General features: G+C 44.5%; 2 protein-coding genes across 2 annotated transcripts; one reads left to right on the top strand and one right to left on the bottom strand.

Moving 5' to 3' along the window:
• Positions 1-3,997: 3,997 nt before the first annotated feature.
• LOC135711392 (histone H2A) lies at positions 3,998-4,481 on the top strand. The gene has a single exon (XM_065234268.1). It carries the CDS (start codon positions 4,047-4,049, stop codon positions 4,419-4,421), a length of 375 nt encoding a protein of 124 aa, XP_065090340.1. The 5' UTR covers positions 3,998-4,046; the 3' UTR covers positions 4,422-4,481.
• A 1,304-nt stretch (positions 4,482-5,785) lies between these two features.
• Positions 5,786-6,540, bottom strand: LOC135710739 (histone H1-gamma, late-like). Its single transcript, XM_065233408.1, has one exon. It carries the CDS (start codon positions 6,518-6,520, stop codon positions 5,816-5,818), a length of 705 nt encoding a protein of 234 aa, XP_065089480.1. The 5' UTR covers positions 6,521-6,540; the 3' UTR covers positions 5,786-5,815.
• Between the last annotated feature and the right edge of the window lie 19,247 nt (positions 6,541-25,787).

Genomic DNA, 25,787 nt, shown 5'->3' with positions numbered 1-25,787 from the left:
TGAAAATCAGGAGATGCTAACACCACGTAACGGCGACGTTCCCACTTATTTTACACAAGTTTCTGACCGAACTTGAACGTCTGTTCTCTGTGCGTACACTCATTAAAATGATTAGTTGAACTAAATACTACTAACAACAATGATACTGTATTGAATAATCTTTGTTTGTTATTGTTTCATATGATAATTGGTTCCAGAAAAGAATGTATTGAGATTGAAAAAAAAAATGATTCTACTGTAATATTTACTTTGCTATGATTCTAATTGTAAGCCTTCTACACGGCTAATTCAGATTCCAGCCCTATGTAGTATTCGAACTTCATGAGCCAGTTCTATCAAATCATATAATTTAGTCGTTGATTTATTGCACACAGGTGCATTAAGAAAGATTTGAACAAACCACACCACCGAAACGGAACATAAATTTGTCAGTGCTATTTGTCTTCACTCTAGCAAAACGAGCATAAAGTTGCACTACGTTTTTAATGTTTTTTATGTTATGACCATGCTTGAATGTATTTTTTTTTTTACCATAGTTGATAAGGTTTAAATCATTGGGGCTTCATCCAGCCTGTTGATGTAATTAAATAAATAAATAAATAACTACATTCCATGTCGGGAGAGCTGTTCTTACTTCATGCTATTTGAACGAGCTCAATCTTGAAGTCAGCCGTGGCCCAGTGGGATCGAGCACAGACACCGAAAGCATCACACCTCAACAGATCTTGATCGAATCCCAAATCAGCTACAATAAAAAAAAGGCACAACTGTGAAAGCTCCCACTGCCTGATGTTTATTTTTCGAATTTATTTTTAGAAATCGATTAAATATATGTGTCAAAAGAAGAAGTAAATTTCATGTTATTTTCACATAAACTTTACTTCGATTGATTTATGACACATATATTATATTGTGGTGAAAAGTATAGCTTATGCTTATGGGTTTCAAATCCATTTCAGTTAATTATTATAATTTGATCGATTTTCATTTATCATATGACGATCATATAAAAGTTACCAAATTATCAGCATTGTAAATGTATCAGATATTCATATAGAATTTACCTGACACATTTTCAATCATATCATTTTCAATGGATTATCTTATAGCGCAAATTTATTAGACTTCCACATAACAGGAATATGTCAAATTCGTTCAGTGCATTTACCTCAATACGCTTAAAGAACCCAATTCGTACTTACCTGAAGGCATTTCAGCCGGTTTTGAGTAACATTTCCTATAAGGTTTCCTCCGACATGACAGGCATTATTTCCAAGTCCAGAATTTTGCTGACTGAGTGGCTTTTACTCCGTTTGACATTTCTCGTTTACTCAATTTTTGACAACTCGATACATCGGACGAAAGTGAGTACGATCGACTACCCAAAAATGGGTAAACTGTGTTGGGAGTGACAAGTTGACAAATGAACAACATTGACATCAATCCGATCCAACCTGGTCTATACAAGGTGTGGAATTGTAGGCCTGAATGTATTGGTGCACTTCGTTTTTCACTCGGCTTTCATTCCGCTTCGCACGATTCGTTTCTTTCGTTCACTCAATCACTCTTGTAGTGACGTCATAGCGTTTGTTTCGATCAGCGCTTGCATAGGAAAATTAATATGGATTATAAAATTTATGTATATTACCAAAATGTATGAATGGTCTGCTACTAAATGTTGAGATAATTAATTGATTATTGAATTATCACACTGTAAACCATGAAAAAGCAGCCTGTTTATGATTTTTTGCCTGTTTTCAAGTAAGAAGTTATCATACAATAAAAATTGCCAGCTGATACTTCGCGGCGACTTTACAAAAGAATACAATCAAGCAAAACCATCATGCACAAATAGCTAGGATTTGTTTTACTTCTTATTTCGCAAATTTTCCGTTCCAGTGCTATGACGTCTTCATCATCGTCTCCCGCAAAGTTTACATTTTTCCCTCTACCAACACATACGTCAGGGATAGATCTCCACACCTTGTATAGACCAGGTTGAATCCGATCTACGTTGTTCATTTTTTGTCAACTTGTCACTCCCAACACAGTTTACCCATTTTTGGGTAGTTTCAGTTTTGACGAATATGGGTGGATTATACCCTAATTTGGGTAGTTTTGAAATAGCGTGCAGCAAACATATAAACACGGAGAACCAAAACTACTCAAAGGTTAAGTTCTTTAAACTTACTTTTGAGATGATGCATCCAGGGTTGCATTCCACTCACTTGCTATAAAAAAATGTTTTTCGTTCATTAGATGTTATTATGATATTTTGTACTTGTAAGTTAAAATAAGAGGTTGTTAAGTATGTGTTTGACACATGAAACCTGATAATTTTGCTTTCAGAGTGTCACAACTAGCGATTTTATGATTCGTGAGCGTTCACTCAGATTGAGCGCTCGCGAGTCGTAAAATCGCGGATTGTGACTATCTGAAAGCAAATTTGACAGGTTTTATGTGTCAAACACTTGCCTTTCAACCTCTTCTTGTATCTTACAAGTACAAAATATCATTATAGCATCTAATGAACGAAAAACATTTTTTTTATAGCAAGTGAGTGGAAGCAACCCTGGATGCACCCCAAATTTGAGTTACTTTTACTTAATTTTGAGTTGAGTATCTCCCTTGCACTCATTATTGCTGTCAAAAAAGGAACGAGTGATTCGATCCAACGATATATTTCAGCTCAATAAGTTACTTTTGAGTAAATTACATATTCTTAAATTTACGTGAATTAAACTTAATTTTGGGCAGAATATACTTAAAAGTAATTCATTTTTTTTGCTGAAAACTACTATATGCGTTTTACTGAAATTTAAGGTAGGGTAGATAGGGGTAATATGGTCCCCCTAAGAAAAACACATCTCCGATCAACAACCATACGGGGCAATATGAGCACCCTAGAAAAAGTAAAGGTTTTGACAGGTTTTCACTAGAAAATAACATTCAGGAATCATGTGAAATAGAAACATAAGTTCTTTTAGCAACAGTTACGTGTATTGCTCGCTGTAGAACCAGCGGATCAGTAAAATGTAATATAGGGAATGCGATGCTTGTTTTCTTGACAGCATATCTTATAATATTCTAGAGATTTTGAGCTAATGTTACATTTCCATTATTATCTTAGACATGTAATTGAATATTGATATGGTTTTCATGGAGATGCATTTTCAACAAGTTTGTAAAAAAAATATATTGAGTTAATACACGGCGAATGAGAACGACCCAAATTTGAGTTCAGTTCACTCATAATCGCCTAAAGTGCAGGAACTCAGCGATGAGTAAAATTTGTCTCATGGTTTCCTGTGGAAAACCTAAAAAATCTACCGAAAAAATGAGGAAATTGACAAAATTTTTATTCAGTTCTCGTAGTAGTACCAAATAGACTGAGTAAATCCAATCTTTACTTTTCTCGACTTCGGGAATTTTTACCTGGAAAATCCTGGGAAAACAGGAGACAAATTTTACTCATCGCTGAGTTCCTGCACTTTTGGCGATTATGAGTGAACTAAACTCAAATTTGGGTCGTTCTCATTCGCCGTGTAGGTATTATGCCCAAACGAACGGTGGCCCATCTCGCCCCGTATGGTCTTCTTGCCCCTATCGCCTCTATTGGACTGATTTCGGAAGCGCTCATGTCCAACCGGTTTTGTTTTGGGCTGGAAATTCTCTAAAGCAACATATTTAAAAAAAACCTAGGAAAATACGGAACATAATTAAAAATTCTTGAAATAAACGTAATAACACATAAGTGAATTATATCTGGGTAAGTATCTGGCAAGACGATTGAAAATCTGGAAGATCAAATAAATCAGGAATACTGGCAACGCTGTCTCGTTTCATGCCCGTAGAGACAACCGACACTCATCCCATTTTCAGTATTTTGCTACCCACAGTATGTATTGTACCGTCCCTGTATTCATAATATGCTACTTGACGCAGGTATAAGACCACCCTCGACGGTCAAAATGACATCATTACAGTTTCAGCGTTCGTCTGCTAGAGTCGTGCGTACATCAGTTCACCTTTTTTTACCCTTGAAAATGTCTGGACGTGGCAAAGGAGGCAAAGTCAAGGGAAAGGCAAAGTCCCGTTCGAGCCGCGCTGGATTGCAGTTTCCAGTCGGTCGTATTCACCGTCTGCTCCGAAAGGGCAACTATGCCGAGCGTGTAGGAGCTGGTGCTCCCGTCTACCTGGCTGCCGTGATGGAGTATCTGGCCGCTGAAGTTCTCGAATTGGCAGGAAATGCCGCCCGTGACAACAAGAAAACTCGAATTATCCCACGTCACCTGCAGTTGGCCATCCGCAACGACGAGGAGCTGAACAAACTTCTTTCCGGAGTGACCATCGCTCAGGGTGGTGTCTTGCCAAACATCCAGGCCGTCCTGTTGCCCAAGAAGACCGAGAAGAAGGCTTAAATTTGATTGAAGACCACGCCCAACATACAAAACCGTCCTTTTCAGGACGACCAATTTGATGGTGAAGAGTTTCGTTTTATTGACATTTCGAAATAGTTTAGTTTTCAGCAAAAGTCTGAACATTTTTCTTCGCGGTGCGCAAGGAGTGATAACATGAATCCATTAATAACAAGGTTAAATCTTTCTAGTCATGTTAATCGATATCCTCATCGAGAGTAGTGGAAGACACCCGATGGTGGTCGATTGGTGTAGGCGTGTCTTGAATACCGAGAAATTAACCAGTGCAGTGTTATTATCATTCTATCCTTATCTAAAATTAAACTCGACTAAATTTTCAATAGCGCCCTGAAATATCCATCAGTACCGCGTTCATCTAGATAAGATTGGTAAATAGCAGATTTTTAGCGATGGGCTCAATCTTGGATCCATTTTCCCTACCTTGCAACCAAGCTGCGGTGGCACTGGACTTTTGGCCTACATTGATGCAGGGAATGAAATTCATTAGCATGTTACGATTGAGATTTAAAATGTGATCGTGGTATGCGTCCAATTTGAAGTGTGTTATGATTTCTGATAAGGTATTAGTACCTCTGGAAGTGAATTAACTACCTACGTGACATCGCTTGCCTTCAATAAATTTAGTGATTTGATTAGTAACTTCAAAAGAGGTTTTCCTCGGACCGCTGGTTCTGAACTGTATTGTTCCGTCATTGCTCAGCATTGACCGTCACCGTTGGGGCTTCCGGTGTTCTTTGCTGAGCCAACCGGTTAATCGATAATCGTATTGAATCGATACTTTTAGATTATTATTACGCCTATACTGTGGCTCATAGAACAATAAAACCGAGCCTGGTTAGTATGTGAACACAAAATACTAAAGTAGAACATTCTACCAACATATAGAGTCCAAAAGATTCCTTCAAAAAGGCACAATATATGTGACCGAAACTTCGGATGAAATCCAAGCAGATATTTTAAGAGGAACCAGTCGATCACAATCATCTGGAGTTTAACCGGAAATAAGACGCGACCACAAAATCACATGAATATTATGAGACCGAAGATGAAAAATCATATAAAATTAACGTGATCGCATAAATGTTATATGAAATTAGATTATTCCATCCATTAATTTTATTAATAGATGAAAATCATTTGCGTTTCCAATGAAAGTTACATAATACTATTTTCGGTTTAAGTGACGTTTGGCTGCTGATGGGGTGCTAGTTGGCGAGTAAATCCGCACATGTGTCAACACCCCATAAGTTTCGGGGATTATGTTTTGCTGACCGAAGATTATTCCAAAAGCAAACTCTTGCTGGACATAAATACTAGTAGTCCTGAAAAGGACTGATTTGGGAGTCTGTTACGTGCATGGCACGTCGTTTGCAAGTTTACTTCTTGCCGGCGGCCTTCTTCGGTGAAGCTGTCTTGGTCGGGGTTTTTAGTTTCTTGACTGGGGTCTTCAGTTTCTTGACCGGGGTCTTAAGCTTCTTAACTGGAGTCTTCTTGACCGGGGTCTTAATCTTCTTAACTGGAGTCTTCTTCACCGGGGTCTTCAGCTTCTTGACTGGGGTCTTCTTAATCGGGGTTTTCAACTTCTTAACTGGCGTCTTTGGCTTCTTGACTGGCTTCTTTAGCTTCTTAACTGCGGTCTTCGAGGGAGTGGTGGCCTCTGCACCGGCGGCAGCTTTGGCTGCAAGCTTTTTGGCCTTCTTCTCGGCAGCTTGTTTCTTGGTAATCTTTTTCTTTCGTGGCTTTTGTTCCTGGAGTCTGAACGATCCTTTGGCACCGGATCCCTTGGTCTGGAATAGAATACCCCTCTCGACGCCGTTGATCAGAGCCTTTCTGAGGAAGATGTTCAACTTGGCAAGGTCGCACTGGTAGTTAGTAGTGATGTACTTCTTAATGGCCTGTAGGGATGATCCTTTGCGTTGATCCAGGGCCGTGACGGCGGCTAAGACCATCTCACTCGCTGGTGGATGTGTAACTGTTTTCGCCGGATGCTTGGCGTCTCGCTTGGTGGCCTTGGCCTTCTTTGGGGTCTTGGCAGGCGAGGCAGCAGCCGGGGCAACAACTTCATTATCGGATTCAGTCATGTTGATTCACAGAATTTCGCTTACTACAATGTATGTGCTAAAAAAGAACCTATAAACATGTACGAAGGACTGATTGTGGTTCGATTCTGATGTCTGTGTTAGGGTAAAGATGTAAACGGAAAACACGAGCCCATGCGATATATTTTGATTTCTACCAGAAATAGTTTTAAAACAACGATTTCTACCAAGGGCAGGTTGATAAATATTTTGTTAATACCTCCGAATAGCGATTCGCCTTATGTAGTTTCCCAAATATCATCATTGTAATGGACTATATTTACTAGAAATACCATAACATTGCCTTCTTTTTATAAATGTTCGATTCAACTAGCAAATAGCTGATGAAAAACCATCAGATTCACCTATTGAAACAATATTGATTGTTGTGAAAGTTTTGTTCTCTGGTAGACAAATATTACCGCTACTCGTTGGTATTCATTTTATGTTTCTATTTGCTGATAGTCCCGTTTGAATTGGATCTTCATCAGGATGATTAAAGCGGTTGTGCTTTTTCGACCTAAGTTCAATGTCTGTTTGTAGTAGTAGTAAAATTATGTTTATTTCTGTTAATTATGATTTTACTTTGTTTTAACATTTCCTATCCTATCAGGCTCTTCATCTTTGTTTCATTTGCTATTCTAATTTACGTATTCACGTTTTTCTACTAATCTACAGAATACCCCTTGGGCGGTGTGTTATGAAAATAGTCCTACGTCAAAAAGTGATAACCTACCTAACTACGAGTAGGTATAACTTAGCCTAACGTACTTGATCTTATGAGCTCATTCTCTGCTTGTTCGTCAAGCAGTACAGTCCGGTATTTGCTCGCTCTGTCGAGTTGTTCGATAGTTATTCCAAAACTTTTATTCGCGTCGTCAGTAGTGTCGGTCGCATCGTGTGATGGGAAGACAGCGCTCCCGGAGCAGGCTCCGTGAGAAAGCGGAAAAGAACAGTGGTGAGTGTAGCACGAGTGTACCTATTTCAAATAGGTACGCTACTCTTCCCACCGATGTTGGAAATACCACCTCCGCCACGGTGAAGCGATCCAAGAAGAGGAAGAAAAACCAAAGCCAGTCCGATGGTGCGAGTGGACGTGATGACGTCACAGCAACGAACGCCAGCGACATCGGTGATTTCGGCGACACCATCGACAACGAAAATTCTGCCGGCCCGAGTGCGGCAAAAGTGAAGCTACCTCCATTGGTGGTAAAAAATGCTCATCTTAATGAGCTCATCGCGGATCTAGCGACGCTGGGCGTTAAAGCCGAATACAAGTTGGGCAGAGTCGGCACCAAGGTGGTGCTCCGTACCAAAGCGGAGTATGACTTGGTCGTCGCCCACCTGAGGACTTCCAAGGTGGAATTCTTCACCCACGACATTCCCGGTGAGAAACCATTCAAGGTCGTCATCAGGGGCCTACCAAACTTCGACCCGAAGTTTATCGAAGCTGAAATCAGGGACCGGTACAAGCTGGCCCCAAGTGCCGTCTATCGGATGACAAGAAGAGACGAGAATGTGAAGGCGTATCCGGATTGCCTTTTCCTGGTACACTTCCAGAAGGGAACGGTGACGCTCAACGCGCTGAAAGCCATCCGCTCCATTAATTGCATCATCGTCCGCTGGGAGCCATACCGTGGCGGCCATCGCGATGTGACTCAGTGCCAACGGTGTCTGAACTTTGGACACGGCACCCGCAACTGTAACATTAAGCCACGCTGCGGCAATTGCGCTCAAGACCACGCCACTTCCGACTGCCCTGCGGATGAAGCCGTGGCGTTAAAATGCGCCAACTGTGGTGGTGCTCACCAAGGTTCCGACAGACAGTGCTCCAAACGCGAGGACTTCAAACGCATCCGAAAACAGGCGGCAGTTAACAACCAACCAGGACGCAAGAAGGACAAAGTCCCGGCATTTCGGACGGAGGATTTCCCGCCTCTTCGTGCTCCTCAGCAAAGGCAAGCAAATTCGCGGGTGCATTCCGCTCAAGCAACTTCTGGTGATTCTGCTGGCCAAAGCTCTCCATCCCCCCCTGGATTCTGGAGACAACCACCAGCGCAAAACAACAACCCCGATCTGTTTTCAGCGGATGAACTGGTGGAAATTTTCATCAACATGACCGGTGCTCTACGTAAGTGCCGCAATAAGCCCGAACAGATCCAAGTGCTCGGTAAGTTCATCATCCAGTATGGCGTCTAAACCGCTAACCATCGCTACTTGGAACGCTTGCTCTGTAAGAGCAAAACAGATTGAGCTTGCCGACTTCCTCCGCAAGCATAGCATCGACGTGGTTCTTCTAACCGAGACCCACCTAAAGTCCGGTGACAGCTTCTGGTTGCCTGACCACAATATTATCCGGCTTGATCGCACTAGCTCCAGGGGGGGTGGTGTAGCGGTCATCGTCAGAAAGGGAATCAAGTTTTGCACTCTGCCCCACATCCGCACTTCTATCATCGAGGCCATTAGTGTGGAGGTGGAATCACCAACTGGAAACATCCGGTTCATCGCTGTTTACTGCCCACGCCAGTGTACCGCAAGCAACGGATTAGGAATCCAATTCAAGAAGGACCTGACCGCCATCACCCGTACTAGCTCCCGATTCATCGTTGGGGGCGACCTGAACGCCCGCCATGAAACTTGGAGGAACTATCAGAGGAACCGGAACGGATGTCTATTGTTCGACCACGCACAACATGGTCTGTACACTGTGCAATTTCCGGACGAACCAACTTTCATCTCTCCGGCGGGAAATCCCTCCACGCTGGACTTTTTCCTGTCAAACATCGGACTATCCAAGCCGGAGGCGCACAACGATCTCAGCTCCGACCACCAACCGGTGGTGACTGAAGTCGGTGTCAATGTGGTTCCTGCTAGAAGCTGCCTGCGTAAAGACTACCACCATGTCAACTGGGTGCAGTACGGACGAATGGTGGACAGCAACATCGATGAAAATCCACTACTCAACACCGTAGATGACATCGACCGGACGTTGGAAGGGCTCCAACAGGCCATATCCATGGCTGACGAGGCATACGTTCGACAAGTTCCTGTGAGGGGTAAGTTTGTTGCTATTGATTCCCACACCCAATTACTGATTCGGTTGAGAAATGTTCGTAGACGCCAGTTTCAGAGGACTGGAGATCTGGGCAAAAAACTTGAAATGGCCGATCTGAATAGGCAGATTGCTTCCAGAATGGACTCACTCCGAAATGAAAGTTTCGGGCGTGTTGTCCAGAATCTGGATGACCGCTCCAGACCATTCTGGAAGGTAGCCAAGGTCCTGAAAAATCATCCCAAACCCGTTCCACCTCTCAAAGTCGAAAATGATGACGATCGGCTTTTAATTACCCCACAGGAGAAAGCAAATGCGATCGGCAAGCATGTCGCTTCATCGCATTTGCTTGGCTCGACTATCCAAAGTCCGCTCGAAGATCAGGTTGCGCAATGCGTTCAAAACCTAGATACCTCCCCTTGTGTCGTGCCTCCGGCGGATATGATTACAGTACAACAAATTTGCTCAGCGCTGAAATGCACCAAGAACATGAAGGCTCCCGGGTTTGACGGTATATTCAACTTGATCTTGAAGAGACTCAGCATGAAAGTGCAGTCTCTTCTAACCGCTATCTTCAACAGATGTTTGGAACTGCACTACTTTCCAAGCATCTGGAAAGTAGCAAAAATCATACCGATCCGCAAACCTGGTAAGGATCCAACATTGTCTTCAAGCTACAGACCCATCAGCCTCCTTTCAGCGCTGAGCAAATTGTTCGAGAAACTCATTCTCAATCGTTTGCTCAAGTTTGTCGAGGAAAATAACATTCTCCTTCCGGAACAGTTTGGATTCAGAAAGGGGCACTCCACCAATCATCAGCTAGTACGGGTGATGAATAACATCCGAAGTAACAAAGCTGTATCCAAGTCCACAGCCATGGCCTTGTTAGACGTTGAAAAGGCGTTTGACAATGTTTGGCATGATGGACTTGTGTACAAGCTTTGTAACTTCAACTTTCCTTTACATCTTATTAAAATCACCCGTAACTACCTCCAGCAAAGGTCGTTTAAGGTATCGTTGAATGGTTGTCTCTCAGACACGTTTTCGATCCCAGCAGGAGTCCCGCAAGGTAGTCTGCTGGGCCCCTTGCTTTACAGCATTTACACTTCCGACATTCCTCCCCTCGGTGACGGTTGCGTGTTTTTCCTGTTCGCAGATGATACCGCAATAGCCGTCAAAGGAAGGATGCCTCGCGAAATAACGAACAAACTTCAACGATGCCTTAACGCCTTTGCTGATTATGCCACCACGTGGAAAATCAAAATCAATGCCACCAAAACACAAGCGATCATGTTCCTCCATCGGCAATCGCCCAAACTGAAACCGGCTCCATCTTGTACTGTAATCATGGGTGGCACAAGGGTTGAGTGGTCTGCCGAAGTTACCTATCTCGGGATGTTGTTCGATGAAAAGCTCCTCTTCCGTTCGCATGTAGAGAAAACTGTAGTCAAGTGTTCTACCTTGGTTAGGTGTCTGTTTCCGCTGATTTGCCGCAGATCCCGCCTCTCAAGGGTGAACAAACTGGCCGTCTACAAACAAATCATAGCACCTGCGATCCTCTACGCAGCTCCGGTGTGGGAATCATGTGCACAGACTCACAGGAACAAAATCCAGGTCGCTCAGAATAGAGTGCTGAGGATGGTTCTTGATCGTCCTTTCGACACTAGAATAACAAATTTACATGAAGAGGCAGGCATTGCCAAAATAGATTCCAAAATTAACGAAATTAAGACTAAATTTGCACAAAAATGTAATTTATCAGAACATGCTTTGATAAGCAATTTGTATATAGTAGGTTAGGTGTACATAGTAGTTGTAGGTTAGTTGTAGTTGTAAATAGTAGTTATAAGTAGTCTCCTTTTTCAAATTTTCAAACAAACCAATCCCACCAAGGTGGTCATACTTTAAAATAGGCCTGATAGGACTAGGAACTGTAAATAATAATTAAAATCTCAAATGTACTAAAGTTGAAAAGACGCATCTGTGTCACTTGAAAATTCATACATGTAAACCACACAATCACAAGAAATAAAGATCATTTAAATGCAAATGATCTTATGAGCTCACACATCATCATTCGCTGCCAGACTGTTGAGCAGTTCAGTCGATTTGAATTCTCTCTAGTTTCGTTCGTTCGTTCGCAAGTCGAATTAGCTCCGCGTTGTATAGTGACGCTCTCGCTGACCCAGCCATGGGTAAGAAATCGCGCGGTAACGCGAGTGCCGGCTTACCGGGAAAACAGACTCTCCCAGGAGACGGCGCGACCACCGAGCCAGCTCAGAAGAAGCAGAAGAAAACCCCATTGCCCGTCCCGACAGGCGTTGCGGACCCGCAGCCGGGGCCTCCCGGAACTAAACGACCCAGACCTGAAGACATCAGCGCCACCGCATCGGCAGCAAAAAAGCTGCTGAGCAACAATCCGTTCTCCGCCCTGCAGAACGGAGCCCAGCCGCAGTCGGACCCTGAGACGGTGCCTAAAAAAGTTAAGTTGCCACCCTTCTATGTGAAGGGCTTCCCTCCCGGGCTATGGGAGCAGCTGGATTTCTACATTAAGCAGGGCCTTCGCTGCACCATTCAACGGTGCACGGAAGGCTACAAACTGATGGTCCCGGCCGAAAAACACTTCAACGCAGTTCAGGCCCTCTTGGACAGGATGAAGCTGGAGTACTTCTCCCACGACGTCGAGGCCACCAAGCCGCTGAAAGTGGTGCTGCGCGGGCTCCACGACATGGACACCACCACCTTAATGGACGAGATTAAGGCGAACGGCCTCAAGCCGGTCGAAATCCACAAGATGACCCGCAGCAAGGCCATCAAGTATCGTGACCAGCTCTACTTGGTCCATCTGCAGAAGAACTCCACAACCGTGAAGGATCTCCATACGACACGCACACTGTTCCACATCGTAGTGAAGTGGGAGCGGTATAAGCCAACCCACCGTGGCGTCACTCAGTGCTCGAACTGCCTATTGTTCGGGCACGGCACCAGGAACTGCCGCATGGCCAGCCGCTGCATCAAATGCGGCAAAAACCACAAGATCGACGACTGCGACAGCATCGAGGAAGCCGCTCCCACATGCGCCAACTGCGGTGCTGCCCACAAGGCCACGAGTAAGGCCTGTCCGAAGCGGGCCGAATACGCCGAGATCCGGAAGAAGGCCTCGTCCAACAACCAGCCCGGTCGCAAGAAGGTCCCGGAAAACAACGCGCAGAACTTTCCTCCGTTATCACCGGTCCAACCACGGCCAATTCCAGTGTTGGCGCCGCTCCCGCTCAACCAACAGTTGGCTGCTGCCCAGTCGGCTGCCGCTGCAGTACCTAGTCAAGCCTCCGGCCCATCGACGGATCCCCCTGCTCCGGGATTGGCCGGTACAACCGGTGAAGCTACAGACGATTCTCCGCTGTCAACGGATGAGATCGTCACACTGTTGGCCCAGGCCATCATCATCAAGCGCACCTGCGCAACAAGAACACAACAGCTCCAAGCTATCATCTCCTTCGTCGCTAATTATGGACCGTGAACCCATAAAGATCGCCAACTGGAACGCTCGCTCCGTAGGGGCGAAAAACATTGAGCTTGCAGACTTCCTCCGCAAGCACGACATCGACGTGGGCCTTCTCACCGAGACCCACCTCAAGACCGGTGACAGCTTCTGGCTGCCCGACCACAGCATTGTCCGGCTTGATCGCACCAGCTCCACGGGGGGCGGTGTCGCGGTCATCATCAAGAAAGGCATCAAGTACTGCACCCTACCCCACTACCGCACTTCCATCATCGAGGCCGTCGGCGTTGAGGTGGAAACATCGACCGGAAACGTCCGGTTCATCGTTGTCTACTGCCCCCGGCAATGTACCGTTAGCAATGGTACAGCACAGCAGTTCAAGAACGACCTTGCCATCATAACCCGCACCAATGCCCGCTTCGTAATCGGAGGGGACCTGAACGCCCGGCACGAGGCCTGGCGGAACTACCAGCAGAACCAAAACGGCCGCCTACTATTCGACCATTCCCAGCATGGTCTCTATTCCGTCTGGTTTCCGGACGAACCAACCTTCACATCACCGGCGGGCAACCCATCGACGCTGGACCTGTTCTTGGCAAACACCAGATTAGCCAAGCCGGTTGCCGTCAACGACCTGAGTTCGGACCACCAACCGGTGCTGACCGAGCTGGGCTACAACGTGGCCCCTGCACCGTGCCAGCGGAAGGACTACCATCGAGTCAACTGGGTCCAGTTTCGACGCGTGGTCGACCGCCACATCGACGACAACCCACCACTCGACACAGTGGAGGACATCGACCGGGCTCTGGAGGGTCTCCATCAAGCCATATCCGTGGCTGACGAAGAGTGCGTTCGACGAGTTCCTGTGAGGGGTAAGTTTCAAGCAATTGATTCCCACACCAAACTCTTGATTCGGCTCAGAAATGTTCGTAGACGCCAGTTTCAGCGGACTGGGGATCTGCAGCTTAAATACGAAATGGTCGATCTGAATCGGCAGATCGCTTCCAGAATGGTCTCAATCCGGAACGAGAGTTTCGGGCGGCTCGTTCAGAACCTGGACGACCGTTCCAGACCATTCTGGAAGGTTGCCAAGGTGCTGAAGTCTCACCCCAAGCCCATTCCACCACTTAGAGTCAATGACGAACGGCTTATCACCAACGAAGAGAAGGCCAATGCAATTGGGGAGCACATTGCCCAATCGCATTTGCTTGGCTCCACAATCCCAAGTCCACTCGAGAACCAGGTTGTGCAGTGCGTCCAGACGTTAGATACCTCCCCTTGTGCCGTCCCTCCAGAAGAACGGATTACAGAGGAACAAATTTGCTCAGCGCTGAAATATAGTAAAAACATGAAGGCTCCCGGGTTTGACGGAATATTCAACCTAGCGTTGAAAAATCTCAGCCCGAGGGTCCACTCGCTGCTGGCTGCCATCCTCAACAGATGCTTGGAGCTGCACTACTTTCCAAGCATCTGGAAGGTGGCAAAAATCATCCCGATCCGCAAACCTGGGAAAGACCCTTCACTACCGTCAAGCTACAGACCGATTAGCCTGCTCTCAGCGCTGAGCAAGCTGTTCGAAAAATTGATCCTCAGCCGACTAAACAAGTTTGTGGAGGAACATGACATTCTTCTGTAACCGTTGGTTTCATATACCCATTTGCATTGACTTTGTCAAGTGCACCAACATAGAGCTACTCCTTTCAACGCACCTTGCATTTGGTAGTCAAGTGCTGCCATCTGTGTGTCACAAATCTGTGTTCATTTTCTAAGCAAATGAATTGGGTCTACTCCCGTATGTCTTACACTGTAAATCCAAGCTAGGGAAGAAACATAATTATCGGGTTGAACAATGGGGGGCTTGTCAAAAAAAATGAACAGGAAGATTGTAGGCTCCCTGCAATTCTAGAACTTTCTAGTTACTTCGGTCGGACTGATTCGTTCTTTCTGGCTCAAGACTTCAAGGAAGTTAGAAGTGCGCGGCGCGTTAATATAATCGTCCCTGCGGGTGCTCCATTGGAGGCCACGGCAGACGAGGGATTCTCTCGAGCGGTAAGGTCCACCACATCTCTCCCAGTACGCCATTGTAGTGGCAGAACGACGGCTAAGATCGGCCATTGTTTCGGCCATTCTGAGAGCTACACGTCGCCAGAAGAAAGGCTGGGACCATCCAGTGTGTCAGCCATTTTGGGGAGCCTTACGTCCCCTGGATAAGGCCAGTGTTTCGGCCATTTTGGTTGGAAGTCACCACGGAAAGCGGCCGTTGGAAATCACCACCACCCAGCATTGCCAACAACCACCGTAGTTCATCCACACCTTCCGTCCGTAAGTCACCACCACCACCACAGCACCCTCCTGAAAAACCGTAAGTCGCGCTGGTTATGTTTTTTTGTTGAAAACTGTTATGCATATAGAGTTAGGACCTAAGACAAAACACGAGGATTGTAAAATTGGTAGACAAACACATACACTAACGAGTTTAAAACGTGATCACGTAGTAGTTTGTTGTGAGGTTAAATGGGAAAATAAAGAATACCCGATGGACGAAGTTAGATTTTCAAACCACAAATTAGCAGCTATTCTATTAATAGAAGAAGATAGTCTTTCTTGGGTTTCACACCTTTTAGTTGAATTCGTTCTACTATGTTGAAAACTTCATACAAAGTGGAAGTTTCCCACCCCTCGCTTTCTTAGCTCTTGCCGTGGTATGAAAAGGTAAGGGCGGTGTAATTAGACGGTTCGACCCTGGCCGACGAACCCTTTAATGTTCATCCAGTTATTGATGGTTTTTCTTTATGCTACGATTACAGTGTCAGACATCGGGGAAAGCATAAAACGACCCTGGGAGCGTTCTCTTCCGCGTTTGGACCAAGGGAAGAGAAAAGAGGAGTAACAATTTGGCGCCCAACTAAAATTTGAATTTATTTTTGCATTGAATTATTGAATTACCATTATTATACATTAATTTATTTATTTTTTTATTTTTATTATTATATATTTATCGTATTGATACAAGTTTTCGTCCCCCGGAAGGGAGAGCAAAAACAGAGCCCTGTTTAGTTAGCTTCGTCCTCCAAACGAAGTTTAGTTTTGTTTGAGAACTGGCAAATTGATTAGAGTTTAACAATGGATGTTGAATTCGAAATGTTGTACAAAAGTATGTTGGTACATCATCTCGAACGTCAGGAGATTGAGTATGAATTGAAAATCAGAGGTCTTCCTTTCACGGAAACCGAAACGCGCGCGGCTCTGATGAGACGTCTGAAAGAGCAATTGAAAACGGAAAGAGATCTAGGCAATCAGGACTTGGAATTTGAGCGGTTAGATACTACGATAGACGAAGAAATTAAATATATCGACGCGAAAGTAAAGGAAATAAAAGATTTCCTTACTGGTAAAACCCGTTTCGAGGGAATACGCGATAGTCTCAAAACACGGTTAGCACACTTCTTTGCACGAACGAAGAGATTGCCGGAAAATACCGAGAAAGATGAAGATCTCGCGGATATCGACACACTCATTTCGTGTATTCGCGGAGCATTTAATTCCCATTTTTCATTGTTTTCGGGACAACGCGATGTATTAGAACAATTGAACCAATCGTTTTCGAAGCTCTTAGTAGCCAATCAGAACGCGTCAGAGAAAAGGAAGAAAAGTAATTTGGCCTCTAATGAGGAAGTGGAGGATGAGGAAGAAGTTGAGGACGATTCGCTCGAAGGATCTAGGAATTCGCGAAAACGGAGCTTAAAATCAGTTGAGAATCAGGCGGGCAATCAAAACGTTCCGTCAAATTTTCTACCGTTCATGTTGCCTCCATGGATGTTCGGGAACCCCCAGATGCAAATGTGGGCGTTTCAACAGATGATGAGACCAGAATCATTAGAAAACTTTCCCAACCCACTGAATGTTCAAAAGGTTTCGGGACAGGTAGAAGAACCGCAGAAAAAATCGAAGAAATCGTCACGTCTTGCTAGTCCGAGAGTTCGAAATTCAAGTCCGGAATCGAAGAAATCGTCGCGTCGTGCTAGACCGAGAGTTCGGAGTTCCAGTTCGGAATCGAAGAGGTCATCTAGTTCGGAAACTGGATGGTCAGCAGACGAACCTCGGAAGTCGTCACGGGAAAAGAAGCACGGTCACAGATCGGAAAAACGTAGACCAGTTTCGGACTGGAGATTGAAATACGACGGGTCAGATAACGGGCAGTCGTTGATGAAGTTCTTGAAAGAGGTCGAATTTTTCGCGAAATCCGAGAAAATGTCACCGAAAGATCTGTTTCGGTCGGCTATTCACTTGTTTAACGGTGCGGCAAAAACATGGTTCATGACAGGATTCGATAATGAGGACTTCACCTCGTGGGAAGAGTTAAAAGAAGAACTGAAACGCGAATTTTTAAGCCCGGATCACGACCATACGAGCGAGATACGCGCGATCGCGAGAAAGCAAGGACCGCGCGAGACTTTTCAGGATTATTTTCTGGAGTTGCAGAAACTCTTTAATTCGTTAACAAAACCGATGACCGAGCGCAGAAAGTTCGAAATCGTGTTTCGGAATATGCGAGCAGACTACAAGGGTCACGCTGTGTCCTCGGAGATTGACAATCTGGTCGATCTCAAGAAATTCGGTAGACGTTTAGACGCGACCTACTGGTACAAATACCAAACTTCGACAACCGATTCTAACACGCGCGGAAAATCATCTCAAGTAAATGAATTGAACGCCGGCGCGAAACCGAAATCGAAACTTAAAACTGACGAGAAACAAAAATCGCGGACTTTTCATAATTCGTCATTAGAGCGACGCGCATCGGATGATGAAAACCGAACGTGGCAGAGGAAATCGAGTAATGCTTCCCAAACAAATGAGCATAAGGACGGAGGTTTACAGATTTTGTTGCAAAATTATCAGCCCCCTAAGGATGGTTACTGCTACAATTGTCGCTTAAAAGGTCACCACGCTCGCGATTGCGAAAGACCGAAACATAAATATTGCCTGAAGTGTGGGTTCCACAATGTGGACACCTTTGCATGTCCTTGGTGTGCAAAAAACGCGTCGAAGACTGTCCCAGAGGGCCGACAGTTCGACCGGCATTAAAGTCCCTTGAAAATACTGAGCAAATTAAAGATACTTTACGAAACCTAGGGTTTAACCAAGTATCGTCAACCGATTATGTACATTCGCACAATTTTCAAGTAAACGAATTGATTGTAAATATAGCCAACGATGATAGGCCATTCGTTAAATTATCCGTTTTTGAAATTCCTCTTATAGCTTTACTGGATAGCGGGGCTCATCTGAGTATCCTTGGAATTGGAGCTTTAAAACTTATTAGGAAAAGTGGTTTAGAATTGTTTCCCTCCGATGTGAGTCTGCGGACTGCGAATGGAGAAGAACTGGAGGTTTCCGGTTTAGTATACCTACCTGTTACTTTTAATGGTGCTACTAAAATGATAGATACCTTAGTAGTACCCTCACTGAAGAGAAGAATCCTCTTAGGAATGAACTTTTGGCGAGCCTTCGATATCCGTCCTACGGTAGGACAAGCTCAAGTCGAAGCGATTGAATTGGACGAAGACACAGAGCTCATTCTCGAAGAGGAGTATTCTCAAACCAGCGATTCCAAAGTTGAATTGGGTGAAGAACAAGTAGCAAGGTTAAACGACATCAAAAGTCAATTTAAAATAGCCACTGAAGGTTTACTGGACACTACTGACTGGATTAGTCACCGAATCGAACTTACAGATGAAGCTAAGAAACTTCCTCCAGCTAGAATTAACCCGTTTCCTACTTCCCCTAAGAAGCAGGACCAAATTAATTTAGAACTAGATAAAATGCTGGAGTGTAAAATCATCGAAAAATCGTACAGTGACTGGGCTTTACGCCTAGTTCCTGTAGACAAAACAGATGGAACGGTGCGCCTGTGCCTGGATGCGCGCAAACTGAATGAACGTACGGTTAGAGACTCCTATCCCCTCCCACACGCAGATAGAATTTTAAGTAGACTAGGAAGAGCAAATTTCATAACTACTCTGGACCTGTCGAAGGCGTTCTTGCAAGTCCCTCTGCATCCTAGATCTCGAAAATTTACCGCATTCTCTGTACTGGGACGGGGATTGTTCCAGTTTACCCGAATGCCCTTCGGTCTGGTGAACAGTCCTGCCACCCTCTCTCGACTGATGGACCGAGTTCTGGGTGGGGGTGAACTGGAACCAAACGTATTCGTCTACTTGGACGACATCATAATCGTCAGCGATACGTTTGAGGAGCACCTAGCCATACTTCAAGAAGTTGCATCCAGACTTAGAGCTGCCAACTTGTCCATCAACTTGGAGAAATCACACTTTTGTGTGTCGGAGGTGACATATCTAGGCTATATTCTAGGCCAGACTGGTTTGAGGCCAAATCCAGATAGAGTGTCAGCAATAGTAAATTACGAACGACCTACTTCGTTGAGGGCCCTTAGAAGATTCTTGGGCATGTGCAATTATTATAGAAGGTTTTTGGCTAACTATAGTGCCATTACACAACCCCTTACGGATCTCCTGAGAGACAAACCTAAAACTATTTGTTGGAACGATAAAGCCGAAGTGGCATTTAACAAAATAAAGGAACACTTAATTAGTGCCCCCATATTAACTAATCCCAACTTTTCACTTCCTTTTGCAATCCACTGTGACGCAAGTGATGCTGCCATAGCAGGTGTGCTTACACAAACGCATGAAGGGATCGAAAAGCCCATAGCGTACTATTCTCAAAAACTGACTACAACACAACAACGGTACTTCGCTACCGAAAAAGAGGGCCTTGCGGTACTTAAATCGATTGAGAGATTTCGCTGCTATGTGGAAGGTAGCAAGTTCACAGTTTATACAGATGCATCTGCCTTAACTTACATCATGCGCAGCAGCTGGCGTACGTCATCACGCTTATGTCGCTGGAGCATAGAACTCCAAAAGCACGACATGACTATCCTTCACCGAAAAGGAGCTGACAATATAGTAGCCGATGCGTTGTCCAGGTCTGTAGAAGAACTGTCTACGGAGGACACCGGCTGGTATGCATCCTTGAAAAGGAAAGTTCAATCGGATCCCGAGAAATACAAGGATTTCCGGATCGAAAACGGTATCCTCAAGAAGCTTGTTTCAACACAGGACGATCTCTTGGATTATCGGTTTTCATGGAAAACGTGTGTTCCTGAGTCTCTCCGTGAAAAGATTCTCGTTGAGGAACACGACGATAAACTGCATCTAGGGAGCGAGAAGACGGTGGCCTTGGTGAAGAAGAAATTCTTTTGGCCCAAGATGTTAGAGGATGTCCGTAGCTATATTAGAAAATGTTCCCTTTGTAGACAAAATAAGCCAGCAAATAGGTCTCAAATTCCAGAACCAGGTAAGCAAAGAGTGACCCAAAAACCGTTTCAAATTATTGCATTGGATTTCATCCAATCGCTTCCCCGCAGTAAGAACGGCAATGCGCACTTACTGGTTACCATGGATCTTTTTTCGAAGTGGTGTTTACTCACCCCAGTTAAAAAAATAGCAGCTCCGCTAGTCACGAAAATCCTGGAAGAATTCTGGTTCAGGAGGTATTCAGTTCCGGAATTTATCATAACCGACAATGCTTCGACATTTATATCAATAGAGTTCAAAACTCTACTATCGAAATATAAAATACAACATTGGAGGAATTCACGGCATCATAGCCAATCGAATCCCGTAGAACGTTTAAATCGGACCGTAAACGCTTGTATCAGGACGTACGTTAGGGAAAACCAGAAACTCTGGGACACTCGGGTGTCTGAAATCGAATTTTGTTTAAATAGTACGCCCCACACCGTGACCGGATTCTCCCCGTACAGAATTCTTTTCGGACATGAAATAATAGGTACAGGAGAGGAACATAGGATGGACAGGGAGACGGACGAGGTGTCCGATGAGAAAAGGTTGGAAAGGAAGGGGGAAATCGATGAACGTATTTACTCAATCGTGCGTAACAACTTAAAAAAAGCACACGATAAAAACATAAAAACCTACAATCTTCGTGCGAAACATTTTGCTCCGGTCTACGTGGTTGGCCAGAGAGTTTTTCGGCGAAACTTCCGTCAATCTTCCGCAGCGGATTCTTACAACGCCAAACTAGATGCCTTGTATGTGCCCTGCACCGTCATTGCTCGTGTTGGAACCAGCTCGTATGAATTAGCTGACGAGTCTGGGAAGCCCATGGGAGTATTTTCGGTTTGCGATTTGAAACCGGAATCCTAAAACAAAGTACAATTCATTGAGTCTTCATATCGGTCGCAGTGATTGATTAGGCTCATCATTTAGAGATACGTCCGGACGTGAATAAATTTACACCTGAAATCCTGTAGGAAACCTGGAAATAAGATGTCAAGATTGAAGTCAATACTTTTGTTTATGGACATTGTTAACTTACCTGGCAAACACCATTATTGCCTTCCGCAAAAGAACCATCTCCAATCAGCTGATTACCCGAACATCCAATGGCAAGCAGACCGGTAAATAATGACCTAATCACTGATTAACGCGCGCTACGAGATTTTTCTTTTTCGAAACACAATTTTGCTTCAAAACCGCTGGAAAACTCGCGAAATTTTCGTAAGAAAATAAAATAACGATGGAGATCGATGACTCGCATGCATCGTCGTACTCGCGCCGATCAATAAACAACAGTTTGACAGTTCTCAACATATGTGGATGTGTTGGTAAAATGAACACTTTTCTTCTTCATGAGAGTGAAGAAGGTAAACGGAATAAATTTTCAAAAGGGCTTAAGGAAGCAATTATTTAACTTGAATCTCAAATGATTACCGCTTAAATTAATTAATTACAATAAAAATTCAAAACGAAATTCCTTTCTTTTTGAAAGGGGACGACGGGGCAATGTAACCGTTGGTTTCATATACCCATTTGCATTGACTTTGTCAAGTGCACCAACATAGAGCTACTCCTTTCAACGCACCTTGCATTTGGTAGTCAAGTGCTGCCATCTGTGTGTCACAAATCTGTGTTCATTTTCTAAGCAAATGAATTGGGTCTACTCCCGTATGTCTTACACTGTAAATCCAAGCTAGGGAAGAAACATAATTATCGGGTTGAACAATGGGGGGCTTGTCAAAAAAAATGAACAGGAAGATTGTAGGCTCCCTGCAATTCTAGAACTTTCTAGTTACTTCGGTCGGACTGATTCGTTCTTTCTGGCTCAAGACTTCAAGGAAGTTAGAAGTGCGCGGCGCGTTAATATAATCGAGGTTGTCCGTTGTGTTAAAAGTGTGTGGTTCCTTTTGTAAATTTCTATTTCTTTTCTATTTTAGATTAATTATTAATTAGTGGTAGAAAAAGTCCGAGTGTTAAAAAAGTTAGTGGTAGTACGTGTTAGTAGAGGTAAAAGTGTTAGTTTGATTAAGAAAAGTATGTCCTATAATGTTAGTATTACTTACCTAGGGGTGCTGTGCCGGAGAAAGGGACCATTGTCCATCTCGAAGAGTTACCGGAGTGTAATTTGGAAAAAGGTAACCTTTTTAGCGATATTAGGGATGATTTTTGACAATGTACCCTAAACTTGGTGACGTGAGACTAATCTAAACTTGAACAGGCCAAGTAAGGCCTTTTTCCGTTCGCCTAGATAGACCTCGGACCGCACAGCTCGTTAATCGACGGTCAAATACCACGTGGACATTGTAGTCATCCGAAAAATATATCCCTGAGCCAGAAATCGTCCCTGCGGGTGCTCCATTGGAGGCCACGGCAGACGAGGGATTCTCTCGAGCGGTAAGGTCCACCACATCTCTCCCAGTACGCCATTGTAGTGGCAGAACGACGGCTAAGATCGGCCATTGTTTCGGCCATTCTGAGAGCTACACGTCGCCAGAAGAAAGGCTGGGACCATCCAGTGTGTCAGCCATTTTGGGGAGCCTTACGTCCCCTGGATAAGGCCAGTGTTTCGGCCATTTTGGTTGGAAGTCACCACGGAAAGCGGCCGTTGGAAATCACCACCACCCAGCATTGCCAACAACCACCGTAGTTCATCCACACCTTCCGTCCGTAAGTCACCACCACCACCACAGCACCCTCCTGAAAAACCGTAAGTCGCGCTGGTTATGTTTTTTTGTTGAAAACTGTTATGCATATAGAGTTAGGACCTAAGACAAAACACGAGGATTGTAAAATTGGTAGACAAACACATACACTAACGAGTTTAAAACGTGATCACGTAGTAGTTTGTTGTGAGGTTAAATGGGAAAATAAAGAATACCCGATGGACGAAGTTAGATTTTCAAACCACAAATTAGCAGCTATTCTATTAATAGAAGAAGATAGTCTTTCTTGGGTTTCACACCTTTTAGTTGAATTCGTTCTACTATGTTGAAAACTTCATACAAAGTGGAAGTTTCCCACCCCTCGCTTTCTTAGCTCTTGCCGTGGTATGAAAAGGTAAGGGCGGTGTAATTAGACGGTTCGACCCTGGCCGACGAACCCTTTAATGTTCATCCAGTTATTGATGGTTTTTCTTTATGCTACGATTACAGTGTCAGACATCGGGGAAAGCATAAAACGACCCTGGGAGCGTTCTCTTCCGCGTTTGGACCAAGGGAAGAGAAAAGAGGAGTAACACTTCTTCCGGAACAGTTCGGGTTCCGCAAGGGGCATTCCACCAATCATCAGCTAGTGCGGGTGATGAATAACATCCGAAGTAACAAAGCTGTATCCAAGTCCACAGCCATGGCCTTGTTAGACGTCGAAAAGGCGTTTGACAATGTCTGGCACGACGGACTTATATACAAGCTTTGTAACTCCAACTTTCCACCATACCTTGTGAAAATCACCCGTAACTATCTCCAGCAAAGGTCGTTCAGGGTGTCGTTGAATAGTTCCCTTTCGGGACAATTTCCGATCCCAGCAGGTGTTCCGCAAGGGAGTCTGCTGGGACCACTGCTTTACAGCATCTACACGTCGGACATCCCTCCTCTAGGAGACGGTTGCGTGTTCTTTCTGTTCGCAGATGACACCGCGATAGCCGTCAAGGGTAGGATGCCTCGTGAAATTACGAACAAGCTGCAACGATGCCTTGACACCTTTACTGATTATGCCACCTCGTGGAAAATCAAAATCAACGCCTCGAAAACCCAAGCGATCATGTTCCTTCACAGACAATCACCAAAACTTAAACCGTCTCCCTCCTGTACCGTAATAATGGATGGTACAAGGGTCGAGTGGTCCACTGATGTTACTTATCTCGGGATGTTGTTCGATGAGAAGCTCCTGTTCCGCTCGCACATAGAGAAAACCCTAGTTAAGTGCTCCGCCTTGGTTAGGTGTTTGTATCCGCTCATTTGCCGCAGATCCCGCCTCTCAAGGCAAAACAAACTGGCTGTTTACAAACAGATCATAGCCCCCGCGATCTTCTATGCCGCCCCGGTGTGGGAATCGTGCGCTCAGACCCACAGGAACAAAATCCAGGTTGCACAGAATAGAGTGTTGAGGATGATCCTAGATCGTCCATTCGACACAAGAATAGCAGACCTCCATCAAGAGGCAGAAATTCCCAAAGTAGATTCCAAAATTGATGATATGACAACTAAATTTATTCAAAAATGCAATCTTTCTGAACATGCTTTAATAAGCAATTTGTACATAGTAGGTTAAGTGTATATAGTAGAGTAGGTTAGTTTTAAGCTGTAAATAGTAGTATTAAGTAGTTTCTCTTCAAATTCTAAAAACAAAACAAACCAATGTACTAAGTCTAGGACTAATTCTGTAAAACAAATTTTAAATTTTGCCCATACCTAAAGATGAAGAAAGCAATTAAATCACTTAGTAAAAATTTATATGGTAATCGTCCAAGTTAAACTAAAATAAAGATCATTTAAACAACAAATGATCTTATGAGCTGATCTTCAAACAGGTGTTTCTGAACCTTTCCAGGATAAAACTCTCCGTTCTTCTAATGCCTGAATTCCGGCCAGGAGGTGGATCTCAGAATTTCTAGTCCGCAGGGGACTGTTAAGGTTCATCCTAAGGATCTTGCTCTAGATCCTATGCACACCCATTTTTAATTGCCGTAAACCAGCAAAATTTTGCTGGATTTTGCCGAGCTGTAAATACCTACAGTAATTCATCCAGCAAAATATGATTGCTGAACGACCAGCAAAATAAAAACTACAAGGGACAGCCCAATGGGGTTGTACGAACAGTTGACGTAGGACTACGCTCACATATGGGAACTATTTAGAACGAAGGTTATTTAAAATTCCCGATCATGATTATTCTCTGCTTGTTCGTCAAGCAGTACAGTCCGGTATTTGCTCGCTCTGTCGAGTTGTTCGATAGTTATTCCAAACGTTTATTCGCGTCGTCAGTAGTGTCGGTCGCATCGTGTGATGGGAAGACAGCGCTCCCGGAGCAGGCTCCGTGAGAAAGCGGAAAAGAACAGTGGTGAGTGTAGCACGAGTGTACCTATTTCGAATAGGTACGCTGCTCTCCCCACCGATGTTGGGAATACCACCTCCGCCACGGTGAAGCGATCCAAGAAGAGGAAGAAAAACCAAGGCCAGTCCGATGGTGCGAGTGGACGTGATGACGTCACAGCAACGAACGCCAGCGACATCGGTGATTTCGGCGACACCATCGACAACGAAAATTCTGCCGGCCCGAGTGCGGCAAAAGTGAAGCTACCACCATTGGTGGTAAAAAATGCTCATCTTA

Source organism: Ochlerotatus camptorhynchus, unplaced genomic scaffold (genome assembly GCF_037179485.1).
Source record: "Ochlerotatus camptorhynchus isolate MF236.1 unplaced genomic scaffold, CSIRO-AGI_Acam_v1.1 ptg000037l, whole genome shotgun sequence".
NCBI lineage: Eukaryota > Metazoa > Arthropoda > Insecta > Diptera > Culicidae > Ochlerotatus > Ochlerotatus camptorhynchus.
Note: the sequence above shows the minus strand (reverse complement) of the source record. Positions and strands in the feature narration are given on the sequence as shown.